Genomic DNA, 24,768 nt, shown 5'->3' on the forward strand with positions numbered 1-24,768 from the left:
CACTAAGAACATTAAAGCCAACCACAGCTGCCTCATGACTGCACACACACTGGATCTGTACCTGCGGAACAGGCACTCTACTAGGACGACACCCTCTTCCCTCACCAATCACATGACCACAACCTGCTGCCTCCACCAATCACACAACAGCTATACTTCACTAGGTCCTGGTAGCCTCCCTCTCTTCGCTATTTTGCAAACTAAGTCTCCTCCCTAGAACTCTCCAAACCTGTCCATAACTCATTAAACATTTCAATGTGCATCCTTCCTCAGTAAAACGATGTCAGTCTCCTATACCTCATTATAAAGAATCCCCACTGGTGCAATAGCTATTTTGAGAGGAATTGCCAAACAGAACTTCTATATTCAGGAAAACCTATTAATGAATATTAATGTTTTGGCAGCAAATCCAAAAATGTGGCTAGAAGCAGAGGTATGTAGTTCAAAGAAATTCAATGTGACAGTGTCTCTGTTAAAAGTCCTATATAAATACAATTGTATTGAATTGAATTGAATACGAAAGTAATTCCCAAACCATTGTTAGCTCTGCAGGAGAGCTTTAACCAAAAAACATTTGCCTCCCACATAATAGCCTAATCATTCTCAATAATAGTCATAATTCTAATATTCTGGGTTTTATGAAAAAACTATGTTGCCTATCTGGTTAAATGATAAAGCCTGTAGTATTTATCATTAATGAAAACATTCCATAAAATGATGAAATTTGGTTGCTCAACGTTGAAAATGCTTCCAGTTCAACATTCACATTTTATATTTGAAATTCTAAATGGTTCTAAATGTGGATTTTTTTTTCATTAAAAACAATATTTAAAACAAACAAAAATCCTAGACAAAAATTACTTTGGCAAATCCTATCAGTTTTTTTCTGAAATGTTGAAATAATGTGGAAACAATGTTGAATCATATGCAGGATATGCATTTTTTTTTTTTATCATACCATAGCAAATGTCATATTCAGGAGGATCAAACAGGAAACATTTTAATGATAAAATTATCATTCTTATCAGACTAGTTTTGGTAGTGCAGGTCTTAACCTTCAAACTTTTCAAAACTTGTTTTCAAAAACCCTGTTTCATTTCTCCCGAAAGCAACCCATTCAGTAGGCATCTGATCGTCTAATCCGAGATGTTTTTGGTTTTTGTATTTTGGTCTCGTATTTAAAAACACATATTTACATTGTCACATATACATTATGGTAGTGATCATCATCGTCCTTGAGCTAAATTGCGATGGCAGGACATTTATGATCATACAATGCATAATGCTTCTATGATCCGTGATGTCATACTGAAACATACAGCTGTAAACCCTGATTTGTTGTTCCAAATGTGAAACAGTTTTAATATTTTCTCCCCAAAGACTGATGCCAAACGGTCACCTGTAGACATGACACTCCATCAACATACTGCAGACACGCAGTACCAAGTAAACAAAAACTCAAAAAACTTGAAAGTCAGTAGATATGGTTTTGCCAACAGCCAATTATGTCATTTATGATTTATGGCCGGATGTGCACCAGCTGCTTAATACACAAAACATTGACAGGCAGCATAAATGGGTGGTTCTTAGACTACAAGCACTTTCATGTCCTTTGGTCATATTTTTAAAAATACATATCATTTTGTACAATTCCCTCTCTCTTTGTTAAATTAACAATAAAACCATCTTAGAAACTTTTTACCATGTGTCCATTATGATTTTTTCTTACTTTTCAACAGCCTTATAGGCTTCAATATCACTGTTTTGCCCTTGTCCCACACCCAGACTTTTAAAATTAAACAATGAAAATAAAGTGTAAAAATATAATTTATATGAAAACATTTAATGTTCCTGAACAAAGTAATACTCAAATAATAAAAAAACATTTTAGTATTTAATGTGAGACAGTTGTCAATATTATTTTTTACACAAAATATAGTTGTCACACAGTATCACCATCATTTCCACCACAGCAATGTAATTTCCCTTTAAAAAGTCTGTATGAGAGATTGTTTAGGTGGTTGTTAAGGAACTAGACAGTGGCAACGGAGCACATGTCTGATATGGAGGAGATGTGCATTTTCATGTACAGCTATTGAAGAAAAATCAAGGTAAATATTGCTTGAACAGACAATATTTTTATTGTATGTCATTTCCAAACATGCTGTACCTTCATTGAAGTTTGTAAGAGGATAGATTTTTTAAGTTAAATAAGTGTATTTTGCATGCATCATATGCTAGCTATCAAATCAAAGCTAATATGTCAAGCTACCTTGAAGTTTTTCACAAAATACTGTAGAAATGTCATTTCCACCACAGTCATTTCCACCACACTTCCCTCTGTGGTGGAAAAGACAAGAGTGTGGTGGAAATGAGAAAGCTCGGGTTTATATGTTAACACAATGCCTATCTATGTTGATAAGGCACAAATATGGATTGTAAAAATAGATATGTGTAATACTATGTTTATATATTAATTAAATCCAGAAACCGCAATGTTTCAGGATGGGAGGAAGCTTGCCCCTCAACCAGCACATCACATCCTAACACATCCCCCAATTTAGGTCTGCAGCACATTCCGGACTTACACGAGGGGCTTATAGGTCAGTGGTGTGCCGTCAATTATGACGGAGATGTGTACCTGGGCATCATTCAAGATATTGATGGTTACAGCGGTGCTCTTGTTAAAACAATGAGCCGCATAGGTAACAATTGGTCTATAGGTAACAATCGATTCTATTGGCCAGAGAGAGATGACATCATCTGGTATCAATCGGTGAAAGTAATAGGACTTATCCCTGAGCCTGTACCAGTGACCAAACGGCACCAGTGTCAGTCTGGAAAGAAATTTGTCAAACCCTTGATTAGATTTGGCCTTTAATCACATTCAGACATTCACACACATATGTGCCGCACATACATACACGCACACGCACACGCACACGCACACGCACACGCACACGCACACACACATTATGTGCAGCCACACAACTGTTTATAATGGGCCAGACTAGAATGCTCAGAATGCTTAAGTCCAAAGATCTATCATTTCTACTATCATTTTGAATCATCTTCTGCATAATGGAAGACTGGGATACATGCACACACACACATACACACACACACACACATTTTACGCACACTATGCATTGAAAGTATGAGGTACATTTCCACTGGGTGTTGTTAAAGTTCTATACAGTAACTCATACACAACTGTTCATCTAAGAGACCATAAATATACATCCAACTCTCACAATTATTTGATGTAATTTTGATGTATCATTGCTTATGTACATTTTTGCCTTGCCATTATTTTGCATTGTAAAAGCAGTTTTGTCTCACGACAGTTCAACAAAAATGTTTCAAATAAATGTTTCTACTGTTTTCAATTTAATATTTTCTACATTCGTGTTCATTAATTGTCATTTCCGCAACACAATGTCATTTCCACAGCACCCTGTCATTTCCATCACCGCACACATTTTTTGAAAATATTCAAAAAGTTACAACCATACATTAAACATTTCTCCACAATTTTGGAGATCATACTCTACTTAATGCAATAATACAATTTATTTATTTTAAAACAGTATCTACCCAAGCCAACATTATATTTCAGATTGTGGTGGATGTACATTAAGCCGTTTGGTCCTTGTGACATTTAATAAATTTAATTTGAAAATGTATAATAATTGTAAAAAGGTATCAACTGGCAAAACTAGTTATGAAAATAGTCATATATTATTATGGGGTGACATATGTCATACTATTTTTAAATAATAGTCATATATTTAGTTGTGGTGGAAATGACATTTGTTCATTACGGGTCAGAAAAAATGTCAAAAATGACCAAATTATCTTAGCAGCGCGTCCTCTCTTGGACCTTAAAACTAGACAAATTAGATAAACTTATGAGACTGTGGTAAGTGTGATTTGAACAAGTTTTTTTTAATAAGTTCACAAGGACAAAAGTGTTCCTAGTTGAAGAAACCCCCAAATATGCTATAATAACCACAAAATCAAATAAGATAAAGTGAACAAAGTAGGCTACAGCTCAGTAACGCATCTGTCCCTTGTGCTGGGTACACACAGAGAATGGCGCAATGCACAGTTAAACATACTGCATACACATAGTTACACGTACTGTAGCTGACCCACCGAAGGAAGCCTAACAGCAAACATATAGTCCTGCCCCTATCAGTGCACAGTGAATGAACAATGGAACTGTTGTGTGGAGATGTATAAATACAGGTACATACAGTCAACGGGCAGTGAGTCCGGACAGGATGAGATCCGCGATCGTGCTCGTCGGTCTGTTAGCGGGGCTAGCGTGCGGGAGGTGCAATGGGGAGGAAAAGGAGAGGGGCGTGATGGAGCACCACCTTGGCTCTCAGCCCAGCCTGTCCTCCGAGCTGTGCAGCCTGAAAGCTCGCGTGGAACGACTGGAAAACGACCTGAAAGGTGAGGGCTTTGCGTCTGCAGTTAGTGGGGGAAATACACTGAAGACCTGAACACTGACGGCAGTAGCCGATGCAAGGCATTCAACGATAGGCACGCAATGAAATGGTCAGTGTCAATTTTACAATAGTATCAACTGTAAAATTGAATCTATTTACTTCCGAACATTTTGCTTTAGTTTTTATACCGTTTGTAAGCCTTGAGGCCAAGGCTGATGCCCCAGATACATGGCATATAGTGATGAATCTGTGAAATCTGTTAGTTAGGCAGTAGCGTATTAGCAGTCCTGAAGCTGAGTGAATGAACTTATCTGTGACTTGAGTGGCAGTGTCCTCAGTGCATGTGCTTCTTTACAGCACTCCCTAAGGTGGCATTCTCTGTGGCCCTTCGAGAGTCAGGCTCTGGGAACATAGGACCTTTCCAGACTGACACTGTGATCCAGTACGCAAAGGTTTTTGCCAACATTGGCAATTACTATAACCCCTCTACAGGTATTCACGTGTGCTTTTACATTCATGTGTGTGTATGCGTGTGTGTATATGCGCATGCGTGCATGTGTATGTGTGCGTGTGTGTGTGTGTGCGCGCACAAGTGTATGCGTCACTAGGAGAAGGTGTTTGTTTGTGCCAATGTCTTGATTTACCTGTGTAATGTATGAGAAGCATAAAAGCACACTCCCAACCCCCCCCCTCCCCCCCTCCTCTGCAGGCATTTTCACAGCCATGGTGAAGGGAGTTTACTTCTTCACTTTCACTGCGTTTAACACCCTGGACATGACTCCCAACACCAATGTGGTCTTGATGAAGAACGGAGAGAGAACCGTCTCCATCTGGGACAAATCAGGGCAGGACGCCAACGACAATGCCAGCAACGCTGTGGTCCTCCAGCTTGAAGTGGGAGACAGTGTGTTCGTCCACCTCAAGGCAAACACCCGCGTTTATGATGACATGGGATACTACAACTCCTTCAGCGGCTTCTTGCTTTTTGCAGTCTGACATGCTTTGAGAAATAAAATGAAAAGTCAAAAAATGAATATATTAAGTCAAATGTCAGTGTTCCCACTGCTTGATCCAGCTTTGGAAGTTTAATGCAGATGACAGGATTAATAAAGAAGTGTATATCAATATATATATATATTGTACATATTTTCTTTGTGTGTGTGTGTGTAGAGTGTGTGTCTGTGTGCGTGTATGTGTGTATGTGTGCATGTGTGGGTGAGTTCCTGTGTACCTGTGTGTGTGTGTGTGTGTGTGTGTGTCTATGTGTGCATGTGTGGATGAGTTACTGTGTACTCCTGTGTGTGTGTGTTTGAGTATGTGTGTGTTTATTCACAACAGATCTATCTGTCTATCTATCTATCTATCTATCTATCTATCTATCTATCTATCTGTCTGTCGTCTGTCTGTCTGTCTGTCTGTCTGTCTGTCTCTCTGTCTCTCTGTCTATCTATCTATCTATCTATCTATCTATCTATATCTTTTTTAATATGTGTATGTTGCATGTATGTGATTGTGTGTGTTTGTATAGCTTTGCATGTATGAAACTGTACGTGTGTAAGATAGGTAGATGGTTTATTGGACTGGATCTGTGTGGCAGATGCTTTGTCACTCAGAGAAGCTGCACACGAACATACTTCATTAACCACAAACCCATGCGCTTTTGTTCGCAGTATTAAACCAATCAGAAGTTGCTTATAAAATTGGTAAGCATGCGCAAACACTCCATGTAGCGTTGAGACATCGTTTGTGTTAACTGAGGTCACGGTGAGCATAAGGTAAGAAGGTCGTGTGGCCGGATTTGGCTTTATACAACAGCGAATAATACAAAATTACGAAATATAGTCTACAAATTGTTTAGAGTATGTGTAACCCATAATTACTTGTTGCTAGCTAGCTTTCAGTTTCAGTAGACGGCAGGAAGAAACCTGGAAGTTGTACTGTGGACCTAGCACAGCTAGAACTAGCTAATCTATCTCCTGTATGTTGCTGCGACACAACAAGCAAGCATCTTATCAGCATTTGATTAAGATGTCTAGCATTTTCTGTCGACACAATGTTGGCTAGCTAACTAGCTAGTATGGTAGTATTCCAGTTCTGTTCGGCATTGATGCGATTCGGTTGAACCTTGTTGGTTAGCTAGCTAGCTATTATTCCAGTTCTGTTCGGCATTGATACGATGCGGTTGAATATGAAGGACATGCATGTCTTTCATATTCATCCTCTTGACAGTAGTGCAGTGTAATGGTTTAGGAACTGAGCTTGGGACACTGCTGTTGTACTTTTGAGGAAGGTACCTGTCCTGAGTTGCTTTCATATATCCAGCTGTATACAGTTGAGGCCAAAGGCTTACATACACCTAGGCTAAAGACATTCAAACTCAATTTTTCACAAGTCCACACATTTCATGTTACCATCCATTTCCTGTGTTAAGTCATTTAGGGTATCTACTTTATTTTCAGTGGCTCAAAAGTTTACATACACTTTGTTAGTATTTGATGGCATTGCCTTTTAATTGTTTAACTTGCATCAAACACTTGGGGTAGCCTTCCACAAGCTTCTCACAATACTTTGCTGGACTTTTTGCCCATTCCGCCTGACAGAACTGGTGTAACTTCGTCAGGTTTGTGGGCATCCTTGTCGTATGGTCTGGTTAAAATATCCCCGTTTAATAGTTAATTCACTTGAATTACAACCCTGTACTTTGCATACTTCTATCTTGCGTGCAGTGCACTCTTGCATCTCATGCACAGATAATTGTCAGTATCCTATTTAATGGGAATTCAGGCAAAAGTTTTTGCTTATAGGGCACACGGGTTTATTTTTCTATATACATATGACATGGCAAAAGCCATTTTTTGTCCCTGCTGGACAAAAAACTGAGTTAACCTCCAGTGCAACCTTTTTACCTCATCTACCCAAAGTGCACTGCACGTCTAAAATACTGATCTCCGTAGGTCAAAATTTCTATTAAACCATTGTTATGGGTTCCAGTGTTATATGTGACATTAGAAATGTACGCATTTTCCTAAAGGTGAGGTTGTCCATATTTAACAATGATATTTGGCTGAAGTTGTCTTTAAGATGCCATTGAATGGCAGTGGTATCCCAGCATGCTGTGTTTATAACGGGCTGGGTTTTACTGAAGTACTCCCTTCCCTGCAGACATGGCCAAGCTGTTTGAGTCCCTGGGGAAGCTGGGCCTGGCCCTGGCGGTGGCTGGAGGTGTGGCAAACTCTGCCCTCTATAACGGTGAGTGCCACTGACTCCGCCCTCTGCAACGGTCAGTGCTGAATCACACTAACTCCGCCCTCTATAACGGTGAGTGCTGAATCACACTAACTCCGCTCTCTATAACGGTGAGTGCTGAATCACACTAACTCCGCCCTCTATAACGGTGAGTGCTGAATCACACTAACTCCGCTCTCTATAACGGTGAGTGCTGAATCACACTAACTCCGCCCTCTATAACGGTGAGTGCTGAATCACACTAACTCCGCCCTCTATAACGCTGAGTGCTGAATCACACTAACTCCGCCCTCTATAACGCTGAGTGCTGAATCACACTAACTCCGCCCTCTATAACGCTGAGTGCTGAATCACACTAACTCCGCCCTCTATAACGCTGAGTGCTGAATCACACTAACTCCGCCCTCTATAACGGTGAGTGCTGAATCACACTAACTCCGCCCTCTATAACGGTGAATGCTGAATCACACTAACTCTGCCCTCTATAACGCTGAGTGCTGAATCCCACTCAGTCCGCCCTCTATAACGGTGAGTGCTGAATCACACAAGCTCTCCTGTCCAGTCAGTCAGAGCTCACTATTGCGGATTTCCTTTCTCATTATCGATGTTTTTGCGTACCACAGCCACTAGGGGACTAACTAGCCAATGTTGTCCGCAAACTCAAGCTTCTGTTTATAAACTAAAATAATTGTCTAGCTGAATCCCTCTGGATTTGCCCACTGTTACATAAGTGGGTTGTGTATCCTATGTACTTCAAATGCCACCTCATTTTTTTTTTGGATCAGTTCACAGGCAGGGAGCTGTTTGATAGTTGGATGTGTATAGGCACTGAAACTTTTTGTATGTCCTAGTTTAAGAAGAAGAAGAAAAAAAAAAAACATTTTTAGATTGCATTATATAGGCCAGGAGCCAAACTACCCTGTAACGTCTTGTGCAACTGCTGCTGCTAAGCAGATATGAGCTGGGTTAGTATGTGAATGGGAGACCTGGATTTGGCGTTGATTGGCCTGCAGAGGGCGCTCTACCCTCTGAGTGCAGTGCGCCAGCACAGTGATGGGGTCGCTGCGCTGTAGGGAGAAAGTGTCCTTCAGGTGAGATATTAAATGGAGGGCCTGACTGACTGTGGCCACTAATGTTCCCATAACATTTTTATAAACCGTAGGAGTGTTTTGTGTCTGTTAAAGTTCCGCAAAAAAGTTTACATGTGGCTAATTAATCACCCCCCCCCCCCCCCCCCCCCCCAATGTCTGATTGGCCTCAAATTAAATCCTTAAAATCCTTTCCCTCTTCTCTTGTCTGGGTTATCGGTGCATGTGTGAATTGGTTTCTCGTTTCATCTTTTTGGTTAAATTAAGGTAAAAATAAAAGGGAAATTAATTCTTATATTTTTACGAAGCCCTAGATATAAAGAAACTGACATCGGTGCTTTATAATGGTTTGGGAACTGGGTTGGTAACTTAAAAGTTTGATTTCCAGGTGGGGCACTTGAGAAAGGTTCTTGACCTGAATTGCTTCAATGAGGATACCCAGCTGTATGGATGAATAAACTGTGCATGCAACTCTGAGTAATAGTGTCTGCTAAATGAATAAAAATGTAAATGTAAGTGTGTGCTAATTGAATGGACGGAGTGTAGCACAGTGGGTAAGGAACTGGGCTTGTAACCGAAAGGTCGCAGGTTCAATTCCCGGGTAGGGCACTGCCGTTGTACCCTTGAGCAAGGTACTTAACCGAAATTGCTTCAGTATATATCCAGCTGTATAAATGGATACAATGTAAAAATGCTATGTAAAAAGTTGTGTAAGTCGCTCTGGATAAGAGCGTCTGCTAAATGCCTGTAATGTCATGTAATGTAATGAATGCTGTATGATTAGGGAAAATGGGCATCTTTTACGCCAGGGGTTCTCAAACTCAGTCCTGAGGGACCGCTATGTATGTGGGTATCTGCTACGGCCGATCTCTTAATCAGTAAAATAGCTGAAAACATGTTTAACTCATTTTATTTTTTTCCCCTCAATTCCTGAATATTTGCTTTGTCCCAGGTTCAGCCAGCGGGTGTATACAGTTTCTGCCCTTAGGACCACACTGATTTCACTTGTCAGTCTATAACTTAATTTAGCATCATTTGGTAGCGCTCAGTATCAAAGAGACTGATAAACAATCATGAGCCATTCTCCCCTACTGTGTTTTTACTGGTGTGTGATTGGACGACGCTGACGCTGTTCTCCCCCGCTGTGTTTTTCCTGGTTTGTGATTGGATGGTGCTGACGCTGTTCTCTCCCGCTCTGTTTTTCCTGGGTTGTGATTGGACGGTGCAGTGGACGCTGGGCACCGGGCCGTCATCTTCGACCGCTTCCGCGGCGTGCAGGAAACAGTTGTTGGCGAGGGAACGCACTTCCTCATCCCCTGGGTGCAGAAGCCAATCATCTTTGACTGTCGGTCCCGCCCCCGCCAGGTGCCCGTCATAACAGGCAGCAAAGGTACACCCTCTGCCCCCCAGCCACCCCCTCCCCCAATCGCAAACCCCACTGGCTCTGGACCAGGGTGCACTGATTTGGGGTCACCTTTGCCCGATTAATGTCAAAACTGTATCCTCTATATGCATCCCAGAGCAGTAAACCAGCCCAGAGATGTTATAACAGTGGGCCCTGGTCCCAGGGGAGCATTTTCGTTTTAAGTTCACCTCTCAATTTGCCCATGTCCCCTTTTTCTTCCCTGTAATTACTCGGGGAAGTCATTGCTCCAGATTCTTTCTTATTAATTGGGGAAATGCTCATTTTCAGACTGAGAACTTGGGTGGGTAATGTGTGCACGTCAGAGCTTTTGTACTTTTCGAGCACTAACAGCAGGAGAGAACGCTCAGTTATAAAGCCAAATAGCAGTGGCCCCAGTCCGAGAGTCTTTTAGCATCTGTAGGCCAGGATTTCCTCATTAGGCGGGGAAAGGTACGTGCTTTTTTTCCCTTCTTACATCGGCCAACGTGCTCTGCTTACACATGACCCCACACCCACACCAACTAGCCAATAGCATGCTTGGGTAGGGCTGAGGTGCCGGATGTCCCGCCCCCTGCAGATCTGCAGAACGTGAACATCACGCTGCGGATCCTGTTTCGGCCAATGGCTGGCCAGCTGCCCCGCATCTTCACCAGCATCGGGGAGGACTACGACGAGCGAGTGCTGCCCTCCATCACCACCGAGGTGCTGAAGTCTGTGGTGGTGAGTGTGGGCGGGGCGTGAGGGGAGGGGAGGGGCCAGGGTGGGAAAGGGGAGGAGCCAGCGGATGAAATCCGATATAAAGAAGGAATTGTTTATTAATGCGTTATCTTGTCGAACACAAGCATTGACTGTTGAGGCTTTGTTGTTTTAAGTGTGGAATAGGTTAATTCAGTGTGTGCGTATTTGTCCGTGTGTGTGTGCGTGTGTGCACGTGTGTGTGTGCATGTGTGTATGTGTATGTGTGTGTGTGCGTGTGTGTATGTGTACATGCGTGCGCGTGTGTGTGTGCACGTGTGTGAATGTGTGTGTGTGTGTGTGTGTGTGTGCACGCTCTCTCACAGGCTCGGTTTGACGCTGGGGAGCTGATCACACAGAGGGAGCTGGTGTCTCTGCAGGTCAGTGAGGATCTGACAGAGAGAGCCTCCACCTTCGGCCTGATCCTGGACGACGTGTCGCTGGTAACTGCTCCCACGCTGCCTGTCCCTCTGCTCCCCCCTGCCTGTCCCTCTGCTCCCCGCTGCCTGTCCCTCTGCTCCCCGCTGCCTGTCCCTCTGCTCCCCGCTGCCTGTCCCTCTGCTCCCCGCTGCCTGTCTCTCTGCTCCCCGCTGCCTGTCTCTCTGCTCCCCGCTGCCTGTCTCTCTGCTCCCCGCTGCCTGTCTCTTTGCTCCCCGCTGCCTGTCTCTTTGCTCCCCGCTGCCTGTCTCTTTGCTCCCCGCTGCCTGTCTCTCTGCTCCCCGCTGCCTGTCTCTCTGCTCCCCACTGCCTGTTCCTCTGCTCCCCCCTGCCTGTTCCTCTGCTCCCCGCTGCCTGTTCCTCTGCTCCCCGCTGCCTGTTCCTCTGCTCCCCGCTGCCTGTTCCTCTGCTCCCCGCTGCCTGTTCCTCTGCTCCCCGCTGCCTGTTCCTCTGCTCCCCGCTGCCTGTTCCTCTGCTCCCCGCTGCCTGTTCCTCTGCTCCCCGCTGCCTGTTCCTCTGCTCCCCGCTGCCTGTTCCTCTGCTCCCCGCTGCCTGTTCCTCTGTTCCCCCCTGCCTGTCCCCCTGCTCCCCGCTGCCTGTCCCCCTGCTCCCCGCTGCCTGTCCCCCTGCTCCCCGCTGCCTGTCCCCCTGCTCCCCGCTGCCTGTCCCCCTGCTCCCCGCTGCCTGTCCCTCTGCTGTCCCCTGCCTGTCTCTCTGCTCCCCGCTGCCCGTTCCTCTGCTCCCTGCTGCCCGTTCCTCTGCTCCCCGCTGCCCGTCCCTCTGCTCCCCGCTGCCCGTCCCTCTGCTCCCCGCTGCCTGTCTCTCTGCTCCCCCCTGCCTGTCTCCCTGCTCCCCGCTGCCTGTCTCCCTGCTCCCCGCTGCCTGTCTCCCTGCTCCCCGCTGCCTGTCTCCCTGCTCCCCGCTGCCTGTCTCTCTGCTCCCCGCTGCCTGTTCCTCTGCTCCCCCCTGCCTGTTCCTCTGCTCCCCACTATCTGTCCCTCTGACTGTGCTCTGGGTCTGTGCATCAGCCGGTGCGCTGAGCCTCATTACTGCCGTCTCCACACAGACCCACCTGACCTTCGGGAAGGAGTTCACTGAAGCTGTGGAGATGAAGCAGGTGGCGCAGCAGGAAGCTGAGCGGGCCAGATTTGTGGTGGAAAAGGTGCGAGCCGTGGCATGCCTGTTCTGTTGTGAGGATGGTGCTACAGCTGACTCTCCTGTGACCTCTGACCCCTTGCTCTCCCCTTAGGCGGAGCAGCAGAAGCTGTGACCTCTGACCCTTTGCTCTCCCCTTGGGCGGAGCAGCAGAAGCTGTGATCTCTGACCCTTTGCTGTCCCTATAGACAGCGCAGCAGAAGCTGTGACCTCTGATCCCTTGCTCTCCCCGTAGGCGGAGCAGCAGAAGCTGTGACCTCTGACCCCTTGCTCTCCCCGTAGGCGGAGCAGCAGAAGCTGTGACCTCTGACCCCTTGCTCTCCCCGTAGGCGGAGCAGCAGAAGCTGTGACCTCTGACCCCTTGCTCTCCCTGTAGGCGGAGCAGCAGAAGCTGTGACCTCTGACCCCTTGCTCTCCCCTGTAGGCGGAGCAGCAGAAGCAGGCGACCGTCATCTCGGCGGAGGGGGACTCGCAGGCGGCGCTGCTGATCGCTAACTCGCTGGCCATAGCGGGCGACGGCCTGGTGGAGCTGCGCAAGCTGGAGGCAGCCGAGGACATCGCCTTCCAGCTGTCTCGCTCCCGAAACGTCACCTACCTCCCCTCCGGCCAGGGCACGCTGCTACAGCTGCCCCAGTGAGCCCGCCCCTTCGCCCGGCAGTCCCAACCCCCCCCCCCCCCCCCCCACTGTCCCCTGGCCTGGAGCAGCGTAGGTTGGCCTCAGCAGATGTGCGCGGGGTTACAGCCTGCTTTTGTAAAGGTTCAAATGATGCCTGAAGAGCGTGTGGTTTGCATGCAGAGGAGCATTTCACCCGGCTCTTTCCCGAGCTCCGGCCCAGCCTGGTCTGTACCGCCTCGCGGGGCTGCAGTGGCCTGAAGGCCAGACGGGCCTCACACGTGAACCCCAATGTGATCTCAGGCCTGATCTGCTCAGTAAGAGCGTAGGTGCAACCGTTTAGGAATGACTAAATAATAGAAGTTTAATTATTAATAATTATTTATTAATAATAATTACTCTTTTTTTTTTTTAATGGCTGGAGGGAATGTCCACTAATGGATATGACCTCTCTGTTAGTTCCCTTCAAGTATCTGAAATTTCTGGCTAGCCTCTCCTCAAAAATCGAGGCAAAAGAGAGGGAAATATGCCTGGTCTTCAGAGTGATAGAACGGAGAAAAGTGATCGATCATTCTTTTTGTTTTGATGAGAGCTGTTGGCTCTGTTTTGGATCAAATTGTAACTCAACAATAAAAAACAAATTTTTTTGTTTCCACACGGTGTTCTGAAACTACTTGTTCAGGTGTGACCTGTCTGTTTAGGCTGTTATGCTATGTAGCCACCAGAGGGCACCCTTGTACACTGATTTATTTTCCAGTGTCGCCCTGGATTGGCATTCTTGGCAGGGTTAGGGCCCTTGAAATGTTCAAACATTTTTTGTTTCTAATATGGAAAATACAACGTATTCAGAAGTACTGGAAGTGTGTGGGTTTTGGCGGAGTTTTCTGTCGCCATTTCCAACTTTTTAAAATCAACCTGCAGACACAAGCACACTACTACTTGCAGGAAATGGCAAAGAGTACGTTTCTCCTAGTAAATAGATATAATTGATGAAAGATGCTAAGATGCATACATCCTGTTACCACAGGTTATTGTATAATGTGGGTTCAGTGCGAAGATTTACCTCCGTAAAGTTCACTCCGATACCGTTTTGGTTGCAAATGAAACCTCTTTAATGCGTTCTGTGATTGAAGTTAATCTGCTCGCGGTTTGCAGCCCTTATTTGACCTGCCCTGTGTAGTGAAGTATCATAAGCCCTACGCAGACCTCACAAACCCTGCCTGCCGGAGCGTAACAGTTTCAGAAGCCTCTCTGATAGTCAGCTGCTGTCATCCTGTTTAATTGTGGTTTTTGTTTCTCATACGCACCTCGTCCGCGGTGCACGAGAACGCAGCCGGGACGTCTTAAGCAGATAACGTTCCCTGGCTCATTTGCATCTTCTACTGCTTGTCTTGCGCAGATACTGTAAACGCACCTCGGTGAAATGAGACCTATATGCTTGTATGATCAGAACTGTCTGGACGCTAAAGGAAGACAAGCACTATGACGCTGAAACCAAGAAATGCCACGCTGAGCTCTAAAACCTACCACAAAAACGCAGCGCCAAATAGGATTCAGCCTAGGCATTGTAGAAGGAAATTCACTGGATAGATGTGACAATTGTATACAAAAAACAATGCTTACATGACTATCGTTAGAAAATCCTTTTAAAGTTGAGGCATATATCTTTTAAACTATTCGGCACATTTAACGAATCGGATAAGACCTGGCTGAGGTTTCCGTGTCTGTGACTATGACGTTTTCTTCCGAGCGAATAAAGCCTTCAATAGAAAAACGAAATTTGCGAAAAATGTGATTCGGCTTTCCTAGATTGTGTCCCGACAGCCAGGATAATCGTACCCAAAAAAGTAATCTACACTTGGGTAATTATTTTTTTTTTTTTAAAGACTAACCTGAAGATGATCAGGACGCTAAATTGCAATTACATACATGCACACAACGAATTGCTTGTTAATTAAAAGCGTTAATTAGCTTTAAAAAGTTTCAGTGTACTCCTACCCTCCTCATTTTTTGATGTAGCGGTAAGGATCTCTTCGTTTTTCTCTGTTCTATAAAATAGAAGCAATAGCCCATGTTGGAGTGGGAAAAATACAATAGGCTATGTTTACTGCAAACTGCATAAACTTTACCACAGAATACAAATTTCATATAAAGCTTCCAAGAGTTACAGGCTTTCCCACAATAAAGGTCTGAACCAGTACCTGAATGGAAGCACTCTGGAACGTTTACCTGCAGAACTGACCTTCCTGCAGATCAATGCTTATCAGCTGGACATTTCCCACATGTTGAGAAACTGTTCAGAGGCTTTGTGTTGTGTGCTGGCTTCTGGGGAGGCCAGTTCAGTGATATGCTGTCATATTTTCAGTTTCTTTTCTTTTTTCTTGTGGTTCAGATTCATTCTGCAGACATTGAGAGGTTGTTAATGGGCAGGTAAGGATTAAAGATGATTTGAGCTGGTCTTGGCCATAATGAATAAATACATTATGCTGCATCAAGAAGATATTTTGGATGAACTCTGATGAGAACCTAATACAAAATGAAACTAGAATACATTAAGTGGCCAGCAATTTACCTATAGGGTTGAACTACATTATTTGACTACAATCCTCAAGTATCCCTGCCTGTGGCTCCATTATAGGTTTATATGTATGCACATTGTTTGGGTTAAACTGAGTGATAAGACTGATAGTTTTAGCCCCCAGCTAAGGAGCTGGCTGAAGAGAGAAGTGGATATGAACAGCTTGACTCTGATCTGACCACAGAGACCTGCGCCACTGCATCAGTATCCCTCTCACACAGGAAGTCAGCTTCTGCTTCCTGTTTGTTTCCTCTCCACTCATGCATGTGGGCAACACACAAAAAACATCAATATAAGCAGACTGCGCGTGGACAGGTTCCCTGTCATTTTCTGTGTAATTTTCTGTTTATCAAATACAGAATGAGTTTTTTTTAATCAGGTGCAGTCTGAGTTGTGAATTTATCAAATCCAGTTTTAATTGAGGATATCCAGTACAGTGTTAGTTGAGCGTATCAGGTGAGCTCTGAGTTTATCAGGCACAGTGTGATTCACAGAATAAAATACTATAGATCAGTAATGTTATCTAACTGAACTGTGTGAGTGTGTGTGTGTGGATGTGTGTGCGCATGTGTGTGTGTGTGTATGTGCGCGTATGTGTATGCGAGTGCCTGTGCACGTGCATGTGTGTGTGTGTATGTGTATGCGTGCACGTGTGTGTGTGTACGCATACATGTGTGTGTACGTTTGTGTGGATGTGTGCACGTGTGCGCGCATGTGTGTGTGTGCGCGTGCATGTGTGTGTGCATGTGTGCACGCGTGTGTGTGTGCATGTGCGTGTGCATGTGTGTGTATGCGTGCGCGTGTGTGTGTGTGCATGTGTGTTTGGATGTTTACTGTTTGATGTGGATAGCGCTGTAGCGCAGCCCATCCCCAGGAGGTTGTGAGAAGCTGCAGAGGTGAACTCACTACACAAACCTGTCAGTGCTGAGAAAGTGTGTTGATGTGGGGTGCAGTGAATGTAGCGAATAAACAGGAAGAGATGTTTGCACTTGCTCTGTCCCTGTGAGTGAGCGAGCCTTCAAACCCAGGGGTATTTTTAGTGCCTGGCACCGCTCTCACTCTCAGATAGAGCCTGCCTTTCTGCCTGGTGTTTTTTTCTTCGAAGCTCACATTTGCTAATGCTGGTGAGCTGTGCTGGATCCCTCCCAGCCTGCTCAATTCAGCCTCAAGAGCAGCATCTGACATACTTCTCACAAGCTTAAATGTCACATCACATGGTTTTATTGGAGATGCTAGTACAAGGTGAGGGATGCACTTTGTGGTAGTATCTTGATAACAAGTGGATCAGGTGGGAGCGATTGTGGGTTTGGGCTGGGGGGGTTCATTATTTTACATTATTTTTTCCCTTCGTTTGGTGCCCCCCAGACAGATGACTGCCAGCTTGTGCCATACAGCCACTACAGATGATTCAAAATTCCGCTGCCTGACTCATCTACAACCTTCCCAAATTCTCCCATGTCACTCCTCTGCTGCAATCACTCCACTTCTAAATCCCCCCCCCCCCCCCCCCCCTTTCATGACACTCGTTACATGTTCCCCCATCCCAGCACTCTTTGGTAATTTGTATTTGTCCTAATACTGTAGCTTGTTCTTCTGTCTAGTTGGCTTTGCAGAGGTTAGGTCAGAATAGTGTTCACTGTGTGAATTAAACTGTGTTCTTGGCTAGAAATAGCTGTACAAAATAAGTTTTGTATCTTTTTGAACCTGTGTTTTGTAGTTGTCCATGACCATGAAATGCACTTTTTGTACGTCGCTTTGGATAAAAGCATCTGCCAAATAAATGTAATGTAATGTAAAGATGACACTCCAGACAGCCGCCCTTCTGGCCTGTTCAGTAGCACCAGCTCTGGCCACTGGCTAACTTTGACAGGAAGTCTGTTACGCAGCCAGTGTGAGGCTGTTATATCTTGGCTGGCACTCCTTGGGTAACTTCTGCGTTAAAGCCTTACCATGAACCAGGTGCCCGCAGACCACCAGTGAGAGTGAGATCATGCCTCTTCTGTATACTGTGTGGCCTGTAAGGTGATCATGTTTTGGTTTAATTATAATAATAATTATGACAATTTAATTATGATAATGATAATTATTCGTGTGTGGATACTGTTTGTAGTCTTTAGTTGATACACATATAATTTAATTCTAATGCTCTGAACATGAGAGGTGTACTACAGAGTAAATTAAGTCTTAATTCAACTTGCAAATTTTTTGTTTGATTGATTTTTTTTCAAGGTTTAGTAGACGTGGTGGAGAAAAATCACACTCCTATCCTGTGTTTTTTTTGTTTTTTTTTGTTTAAGTGTCACATAATTTTACTGTGACATGCTAGTTGATATTATTCATGTCTTCTATTTCTTTAAAATGGATTTCGCTTTCAGGCCTTTTTCCCCTTTACGGGAACGACCACGTGCGCGCGCGTCGTGCTCTGTCTGGCTCGGAGGGAGAAGGAATAAGCCGCGACACACGCGCGCCAAAGCAACCCAGACAGTGGTCCGAGGACGGGACTGAGCGCGGGACTGTGCGCGAGACCTAGGCCGGCCACGTAGCTATGCGGGCAGAGGTTGTGGGAATGTGCAAACATGTAAATTATGTTAATGAACTATGAAAAAGCAAAAACACCGCTACGCATTGGAAAACAATAACACCAGCACAAAAACAGTGAACAGAATTGGACATAGGTAGCTAGGTAAGCTAAATACCAACAGCAGCTAGCAAGCTAGGTATATAATATTTGCACTCTCAAAACCTTGCAACACTCGTTGCACGAGATGAGGAAGAGGGCGCTCTCGTCAAGGGTGAGTAGCTAAACAAGCGCTAGCTACAAAGCTAACCAGAAGTTATTTTATGTTATTTTTTATTTATAGAGATAGCAAATATGGGGTATAACAGAAAAGTGTTCTCGGCTGTAGTCATTTGCAAAGGTATTGTTTTCACTGATAGCAAAACGCATGCCAGCAGCGGGTGGTGGATTGCAAGATATGTTTTTGTTTGGGAAAAGAGGGAGATCCCTTGAAAGCTGGCTTGCTACCATTTTAAAATATTATAGCTAATGCTAACAAATCAGCTTTTAATGTGTAGCTAGCTAGGTCAACCTGCTAGCTATAAGTCAGACCCATGCACAATTGCAGTTTAACATTGGAATTAAGTATCCAGCTAACCAGCAAGCTTGCACAACTGGTAGCTAGTTAGCCAGCATGCTGAGTCTTTCTAAATCTCAGTACTGCCAGAATCCAAATCTGGGCGGTTTTGGGTTCTTAAAAAGTGAAAGTCGTCCGCCAAGATAGCTAGCTGGTTGTGTCACAGTTGCAGCTAGCTAATCGGCCAACATTTGTTCAGGTTCTCTGCAATGTTTAAAGCAGTGCATGTAGTCGTAGCTAACTAGCGTGCTACCGAATTGGATTGATTTAAGTTGTTGCAAGAACTGTACAATATGCCAACGTATCATAATGCACTTGCATTTAGCTAACTATTTATCCGAATGGCCTGCTTCCGAACATTGCCTTTCATTTTAACCCTTTCTTTGCTGCTTGTTTTAATGACTGATGTCCACCAAACTGGCTTGCTACATTCTGATAGGCTACTTATTTCACATGGTGACGGACCGGAGGGTCTTATTTAGACATCCATCGCCGTTTATCTGTTTTTATGCGTAGCCAACGTGTTAGCTTGCTAGCCAGCGACTGCATTTGTGTTCGCGTTGCTAACAAGCGGGTATCTTGCAAGCTTTAGACTGACGTTAACAACAGAAGGCGAGCCTGCATTGTTCTGTTGACCACCTTCTTTTTCTTACTTAGCTGGGTGGCTAACAAGTTCGCTAATAAACCGCAGGTGGCTTTTTATGTTAGGACGAAGGCTGCTCACAATTTTGTGGGAAGAGGCTAAATAGAAAGTCAGTGACGTCGATATAGGCCCCACAGCCTTAGCTTCAGCTAGCTATTCTACCAAACATTAACATTAGTTACATTAACATTGTTTGTGTTAGCTGGCACCGTTAACGTTTGCCAGATAACACAAACAAGTTTGACATCGTCTTCGCGCAGTTCAGTCTGTTGGCAGAAAAACATCGCGGTGTTAGTGGCTTTTAATTCAAACCAACTGTAATGCTGCTCACAGAGGTAGGGAGGAAAATGTATCTACACACAGGTAATCACGTCTAGCTAGCCATCTACATCACCTCCCCCAAAATATCCACGCACAGAACGCAGGGCATTTCAGTACAGAGATAACATAGCCCTTATGTCAATTTTGCGGGGTCGATTTAACAGTTTGACAGACCCTCTTAAAAACGTACCATACCTTTCGTAAATAATTGGTATTGTGTGACGTTATTTGGTTAATTAACACCCGAACTGACTGACCAATCAATGTACACAACGATGCTGGCTTTAAGTATGGCAGAGGCAAACTTGCAACCCCAGAACAGCAGTTGCTGCGATTACTGAGATGACGTGATGTGTCAAGCGTGATGTTTTCCCACATTTTCAATATTTTCTTTAGCATTTAGTAAATGAGCATCACTTAGTGTATGTGGCGAGTAATTGTTGTTAAGGGTTTGTCCGTTTTGTGGGCGTAGTACGAAAACGGTTTCAATTCACCCACTAATTTGTGGAGTAACTGTCCTTTGTAGCGGTTAATTTAGTTTGCACTGGGGTATAGTTCAGTCAGAAGTTGCAATACTATTCTTTGTTGTGGTGTCTAATTATGAATCACACATAACCAACTTGTTTTTTTGATAAAGCAACATACAGCCTATATGTGTGGAAAAGAGCACCTTTCCTTGAGAGCTGAATGAACGTTTATAGATAATGTTCTACTCCTTGTAAATATCTCTCCTGGAATTGTATGAATATTCCAGAGACAACTTTGTGGGATAGCATCTCTTACAGTGACTTGTATATTAATGGGAGAAATTAGTTCAAAAGTAATTTGTGTTGAACTGACAGTCTCATCTATATCCTTAAGCTTTAAATTGCATACATTGCTGAGGAACTGGTCGTCCTGCTGCGTGTAGTGCTGTGAGCTGTTTAAGCTCATATGTGCTCACATTCAGGAATGTGAACAGTTTGTGCAGTGCAGTGCAGTGCGATCTCTCCCTGTGTCTCTGGTGCAGTGCGATCTCTCCCTGTGTCTCTGGTGCAGTGCAGTGCGATCTCTCCTTGTGTCTCTGGTGCAGTGCGATCTCTTCCCTTGCCTCTGGTGCAGTGCAGTGCGATCTCTCCCCGTGTCTCTGGTGCAGTGCAGTGCGATCTCTCCCCGTGTCTCTGGTGCAGTGCAGTGCGATCTCTCCCCGTGTCTCTGGTGCAGTGTGATCTCTCCCCGTGCCTCTGGTGCAGTGCAGTGCGATCTCTCCCCGTGTCTCTGGTGCAGTGTGATCTCTCCCCGTGCCTCTGGTGCAGTGCGATCTCTCCCCGTGTCTCTGGTGCAGTGTGATCTCTGCCCGTGTCTCTGGTGCAGTACGATCTCTCCCCGTGTCTCTGGTGCAGTGCGATCTCTCCCCGTGCCTCTGGTGCAGTGCGATCTCTTCCCTTGCCTCTGGTGCAGTGTGATCTCTCCCTGTGTCTCTGGTGCAGTGCAATCTCTCCCCGTGTCTCTGGTGCAGTGCGATCTCTCCCCGTGCCTCTGGTGCAGTGCGAGCTCTCCCCATGTCTCTGGTGCAATGCAGTGTGATCTCTCCCGTGTCTCTGGTGCAGTGCAGTGTGATCTCTCCCCGTGTCTCTGGTGCAGTGCGATCTCTCCCCGTGCCTCTGGTGCAGTGCGATCTCTCCCCGTGCCTCTGGTGCAGTGCGAGCTCTCCCCATGTCTCTGGTGCAGTGTGATCTCTCCCGTGTCTCTGGTGCAGTGCAGTGTGATCTCTCCCTGTGTCTCTGGTGCAGTGCGATCTCTCCCCGTGTCTCTGGTGCAGTGTGATCTCTCCCCATGTCTCTGGTGCAGTGCAGTGTGATCTCTCCCTGTGTCTCTGGTGCAGTGCGATCTCTCCCCGTGTCTCTGGTGCAGTGTGATCTCTCCCCGTGTCTCTGGTGCAGTGCGATCTCTCCCCGTGTCTCTGGTGCAGTGCAGTGTGATCTCTCCCTGTGTCTCTGGTGCAGTGTGATCTCTCCCTGTGTCTCTGGTGCAGTGCAGTGCGATCTCTCCCTGTGTTTCTGGTGCAGTGCATTGTGATCTCTCCCCATGTCTCTGGTGCAGTGCGATCTCTCCCCGTGTCTCTGGTGCAGTGCGATCTCTCCCCATGTCTCTGGTGCAGTGCGATCTCTCCCCGTGTCTCTGGTGCAGTGCAGTGTGATCTCTCCCCGTGTCTCTGGTGCAGTGTGATCTCTCCCTGTGTCTCTGGTGCAGTGCAGTGCAGTGTGATCTCTCCCCGTGTCTCTGGTGCAGTGCAGTGCGATCTCTCCCCGTGTCTCTGGTGCAGTGCGATCTCTCCCTGTGTCTCTGGTGCAGTGCGATCTCTCCCTGTGTCTCTGGTGCAGTGCGATCTCTCCCCGTGTCTCTGGTGCAGTGCGATCTCTCCCCGTGTCTCTGGTGCAGTGTGATCTCTCCCCGTGTCTCTGGTGCAGTGCGATCTCTCCCCGTGTCTCTGGTGCAGTGCGATCTCTCCCCGTGTCTCTGGTGCAGTGCGATCTCTCCCCGTGTCTCTGGTGCAGTGCGATCTCTCCCCGTGTCTCTGGTGCAGTGCAGTGTGATATCTCCCTGTGTCTCTGGTGCAGTGCGATCTCTCCCTGTGTCTCTGGTGCAGTGCAGTGTGATCTCTCCCCGTGTCTCTGGTGCAGTGCAGTGTGATCTCTCCCTGTGTCTCTGGTGCAGTGTGATCTCTCCCTGTGTCTCTGGTGCAGTGCAGTGCAGTGTGATCTCTCCCCGTGTCTCTGGTGCAGTGCAGTGCGATCTCTCCCCGTGTCTCTGGTGCAGTGCGATCTCTCCCCGTGTCTCTGGTGCAGTGCGATCTCTCCCCGTGTCTCTGGTGCAGTGCGATCTCTCCCCGTGTCTCTGGTGCAGTGCGATCTCTCCCCGTGTCTCTGGTGCAGTGTGATCTCTCCCCGTGTCTCTGGTGCAGTGCGATCTCTCCCCGTGTCTCTGGTGCAGTGCGATCTCTCCCCGTGTCTCTGGTGCAGTGCGATCTCTCCCCGTGTCTCTGGTGCAGTGCAGTGTGATCTCTCCCTGTGTCTCTGGTGCAGTGCGATCTCTCCCTGTGTCTCTGGTGCAGTGCAGTGTGATCTCTCCCCGTGTCTCTGGTGCAGTGCAGTGTGATCTCTCCCTGCGTCTCTGGTGCAGTGTGATCTCTCCCTGTGTCTCTGGTGCAGTGCGATCTCTCCCCGTGTCTCTGGTGCAGTGTGATCTCTCCCCGTGTCTCTGGTGCAGTGCAGTGCAGTGTGATCTCTCCCCGTGTCTCTGGTGCAGTGCGATCTCTCCCCGTGTCTCTGGTGCAGTGTGATATCTGCCCGTGTCTCTGGTGCAGTGCGATCTCTCCCTGTGTCTCTGGTGCAGTGCGATCTCTCCCCGTGTCTCTGGTGCAGTGCAGTGTGATCTCTCCCCGTGTCTCTGGTGCAGTGCAGTGCGATCTCTCCCCGTGTCTCTGGTGCAGTGCGATCTCTCCCCGTGTCTCTGGTGCAGTGCGATCTCTCCTCGTGTCTCTGGTGCAGTGCGATCTCTCCCCGTGTCTCTGGTGCAGTGCGATCTCTCCCCGTGTCTCTGGTGCAGTGTGATCTCTCCCCGTGTCTCTGGTGCAGTGCGATCTCTCCCCGTGTCTCTGGTGCAGTGCGATCTCTCCCCGTGTCTCTGGTGCAGTGCGATCTCTCCCCGTGTCTCTGGTGCAGTGCAGTGTGATCTCTCCCTGTGTCTCTGGTGCAGTGCGATCTCTCCCTGTGTCTCTGGTGCAGTGCAGTGTGATCTCTCCCCGTGTCTCTGGTGCAGTGCAGTGTGATCTCTCCCTGCGTCTCTGGTGCAGTGTGATCTCTCCCTGTGTCTCTGGTGCAGTGCGATCTCTCCCCGTGTCTCTGGTGCAGTGTGATCTCTCCCCGTGTCTCTGGTGCAGTGCAGTGCAGTGCGATCTCTCCCCGTGTCTCTGGTGCAGTGCGATCTCTCCCCGTGTCTCTGGTGCAGTGTGATATCTGCCCGTGTCTCTGGTGCAGTGCGATCTCTCCCTGTGTCTCTGGTGCAGTGCGATCTCTCCCCGTGTCTCTGGTGCAGTGCAGTGTGATCTCTCCCTGTGTCTCTGGTGGAATGTGCGTTTGGCGGTTTGTAAACCGGCCGCCGGTGCTTTTTTCCAGGAGAGCGGTGGCGATCCGGTGCGAGGGGGCAGGAAGTGGCAGCCGTACGTCCGGGCGATGTCCCGCATTGAGAGGGCTGCTCAGGACCTGTGGCCGTGTCGCACGCTCTGATTGGCTGATTGGACTGGTCGAGTCTCAGTAGTTTTAGTGGATGTGTGCCGCTGAAATGGACAGCTCCCCCCAATGGGAAGAACAGAACATGCGGTCAGAACTCAAAGGCTCTCCTTTCATTGGGGGGATGGATTGAAAACACCGCAGTGAATAGAACCAGAACAGAGTAGTAGAACCGAGCAGGGTGCAGTGGGTTCAAATGGGGTTTGCATTTGGGTCAAGTGCATAAAAGAGGTGGAAGAAAGACGTGGTATGTGAGGTATCTGGAGCTCAGTGTGACAGAGAGAGAGAGGCAGAATGGCTGCAGCATAAACAAGGCTGTGAAGCGGGGGGGTTGAGGGAGAGAAGGAGGGCCTTATTTTTCCTTGTGGTCCAGGGGAATAAAAGTGCAGTGTCCTTAGCTGCCATGGTGACCCAGATTGACTCAGTCTTGTTTGGATCCGTCGTGCGGTTAAACATTTGCTCAAGACTGTGGACCTAGAAAGCCGGCGGGGGGGCGGGTGGGTGGGTGGGTGGGGGCGGGGGCGGGGGGGGGGGACTCGAACCTCTTTAAACCACTATCTCTTTTTCTTTTCTACCGTTCCTTGTGGAGTCTGGCAGGATGGGCATTTTAACCTTCATAGCCAGAATAAAGGATTCAGCCTGTGACTGTGAGCAGAATAAAGGATTCAGCCTGTGAGCAGAATA

At 46.6% G+C, this 24,768-nt stretch overlaps 2 protein-coding genes across 3 annotated transcripts; both read left to right on the top strand.

The window, feature by feature from the left end:
- Nucleotides 1–1,994: 1,994 nt before the first annotated feature.
- LOC118216336 (complement C1q-like protein 2) lies at nt 1,995–5,588 on the top strand. Of its 2 annotated transcripts, XM_035397432.1 has the most exons (4): nt 1,995–2,111; nt 4,238–4,461; nt 4,815–4,949; nt 5,167–5,588. In XM_035397432.1, exons 2-4 carry the CDS (start codon nt 4,287–4,289, stop codon nt 5,451–5,453), a joined length of 597 nt encoding a protein of 198 aa, XP_035253323.1. In that variant the 5' UTR covers nt 1,995–2,111; nt 4,238–4,286; the 3' UTR covers nt 5,454–5,588. The 2 variants fall into 2 exon arrangements, with proteins under 2 accessions (XP_035253323.1, XP_035253322.1); XM_035397431.1 differs by lacking the exon at nt 1,995–2,111 and having other exon boundaries at nt 3,547–4,461.
- Nucleotides 5,589–6,144: 556 nt separating this feature from the next.
- Nucleotides 6,145–13,792, top strand: LOC118215935 (prohibitin-like). The gene is made up of 7 exons (XM_035396905.1): nt 6,145–6,232; nt 7,620–7,706; nt 10,020–10,181; nt 10,774–10,916; nt 11,258–11,374; nt 12,436–12,531; nt 12,949–13,792. The coding sequence occupies exons 2-7, from the start codon at nt 7,622–7,624 to the stop codon at nt 13,159–13,161; spliced, it is 816 nt and encodes a 271-aa protein (XP_035252796.1). The 5' UTR covers nt 6,145–6,232; nt 7,620–7,621; the 3' UTR covers nt 13,162–13,792.
- Nucleotides 13,793–24,768: the final 10,976 nt, after the last annotated feature.

Source organism: Anguilla anguilla, chromosome 17 (assembly GCF_013347855.1).
Source record: "Anguilla anguilla isolate fAngAng1 chromosome 17, fAngAng1.pri, whole genome shotgun sequence".
Classification (NCBI taxonomy): domain Eukaryota; kingdom Metazoa; phylum Chordata; class Actinopteri; order Anguilliformes; family Anguillidae; genus Anguilla; species Anguilla anguilla.

What these genes read in the sequence shown, in the direction of transcription:
- LOC118216336 (XM_035397431.1), top strand. Translation starts at nt 4,212, where the DNA reads ATGAACAATGGAACTGTTGTGTGGAGATGTATAAATACAGGTACATAC. An exon ending in ACTGGAAAACGACCTGAAAG is followed by an intron (nt 4,462 to 4,814) that starts GTGAGGGCTTTG and finishes GCTTCTTTACAG; the next exon opens with CACTCCCTAAGGTGGCATTC. An exon ending in TTACTATAACCCCTCTACAG is followed by an intron (nt 4,950 to 5,166) that starts GTATTCACGTGT and finishes CCTCCTCTGCAG; the next exon opens with GCATTTTCACAGCCATGGTG.
- LOC118215935 (XM_035396905.1), top strand. Translation starts at nt 7,622, where the DNA reads ATGGCCAAGCTGTTTGAGTCCCTGGGGAAGCTGGGCCTGGCCCTGGCG. An exon ending in AAACTCTGCCCTCTATAACG is followed by an intron (nt 7,707 to 10,019) that starts GTGAGTGCCACT and finishes TGGACGGTGCAG; the next exon opens with TGGACGCTGGGCACCGGGCC. An exon ending in TCCTGGACGACGTGTCGCTG is followed by an intron (nt 11,375 to 12,435) that starts GTAACTGCTCCC and finishes GTCTCCACACAG; the next exon opens with ACCCACCTGACCTTCGGGAA.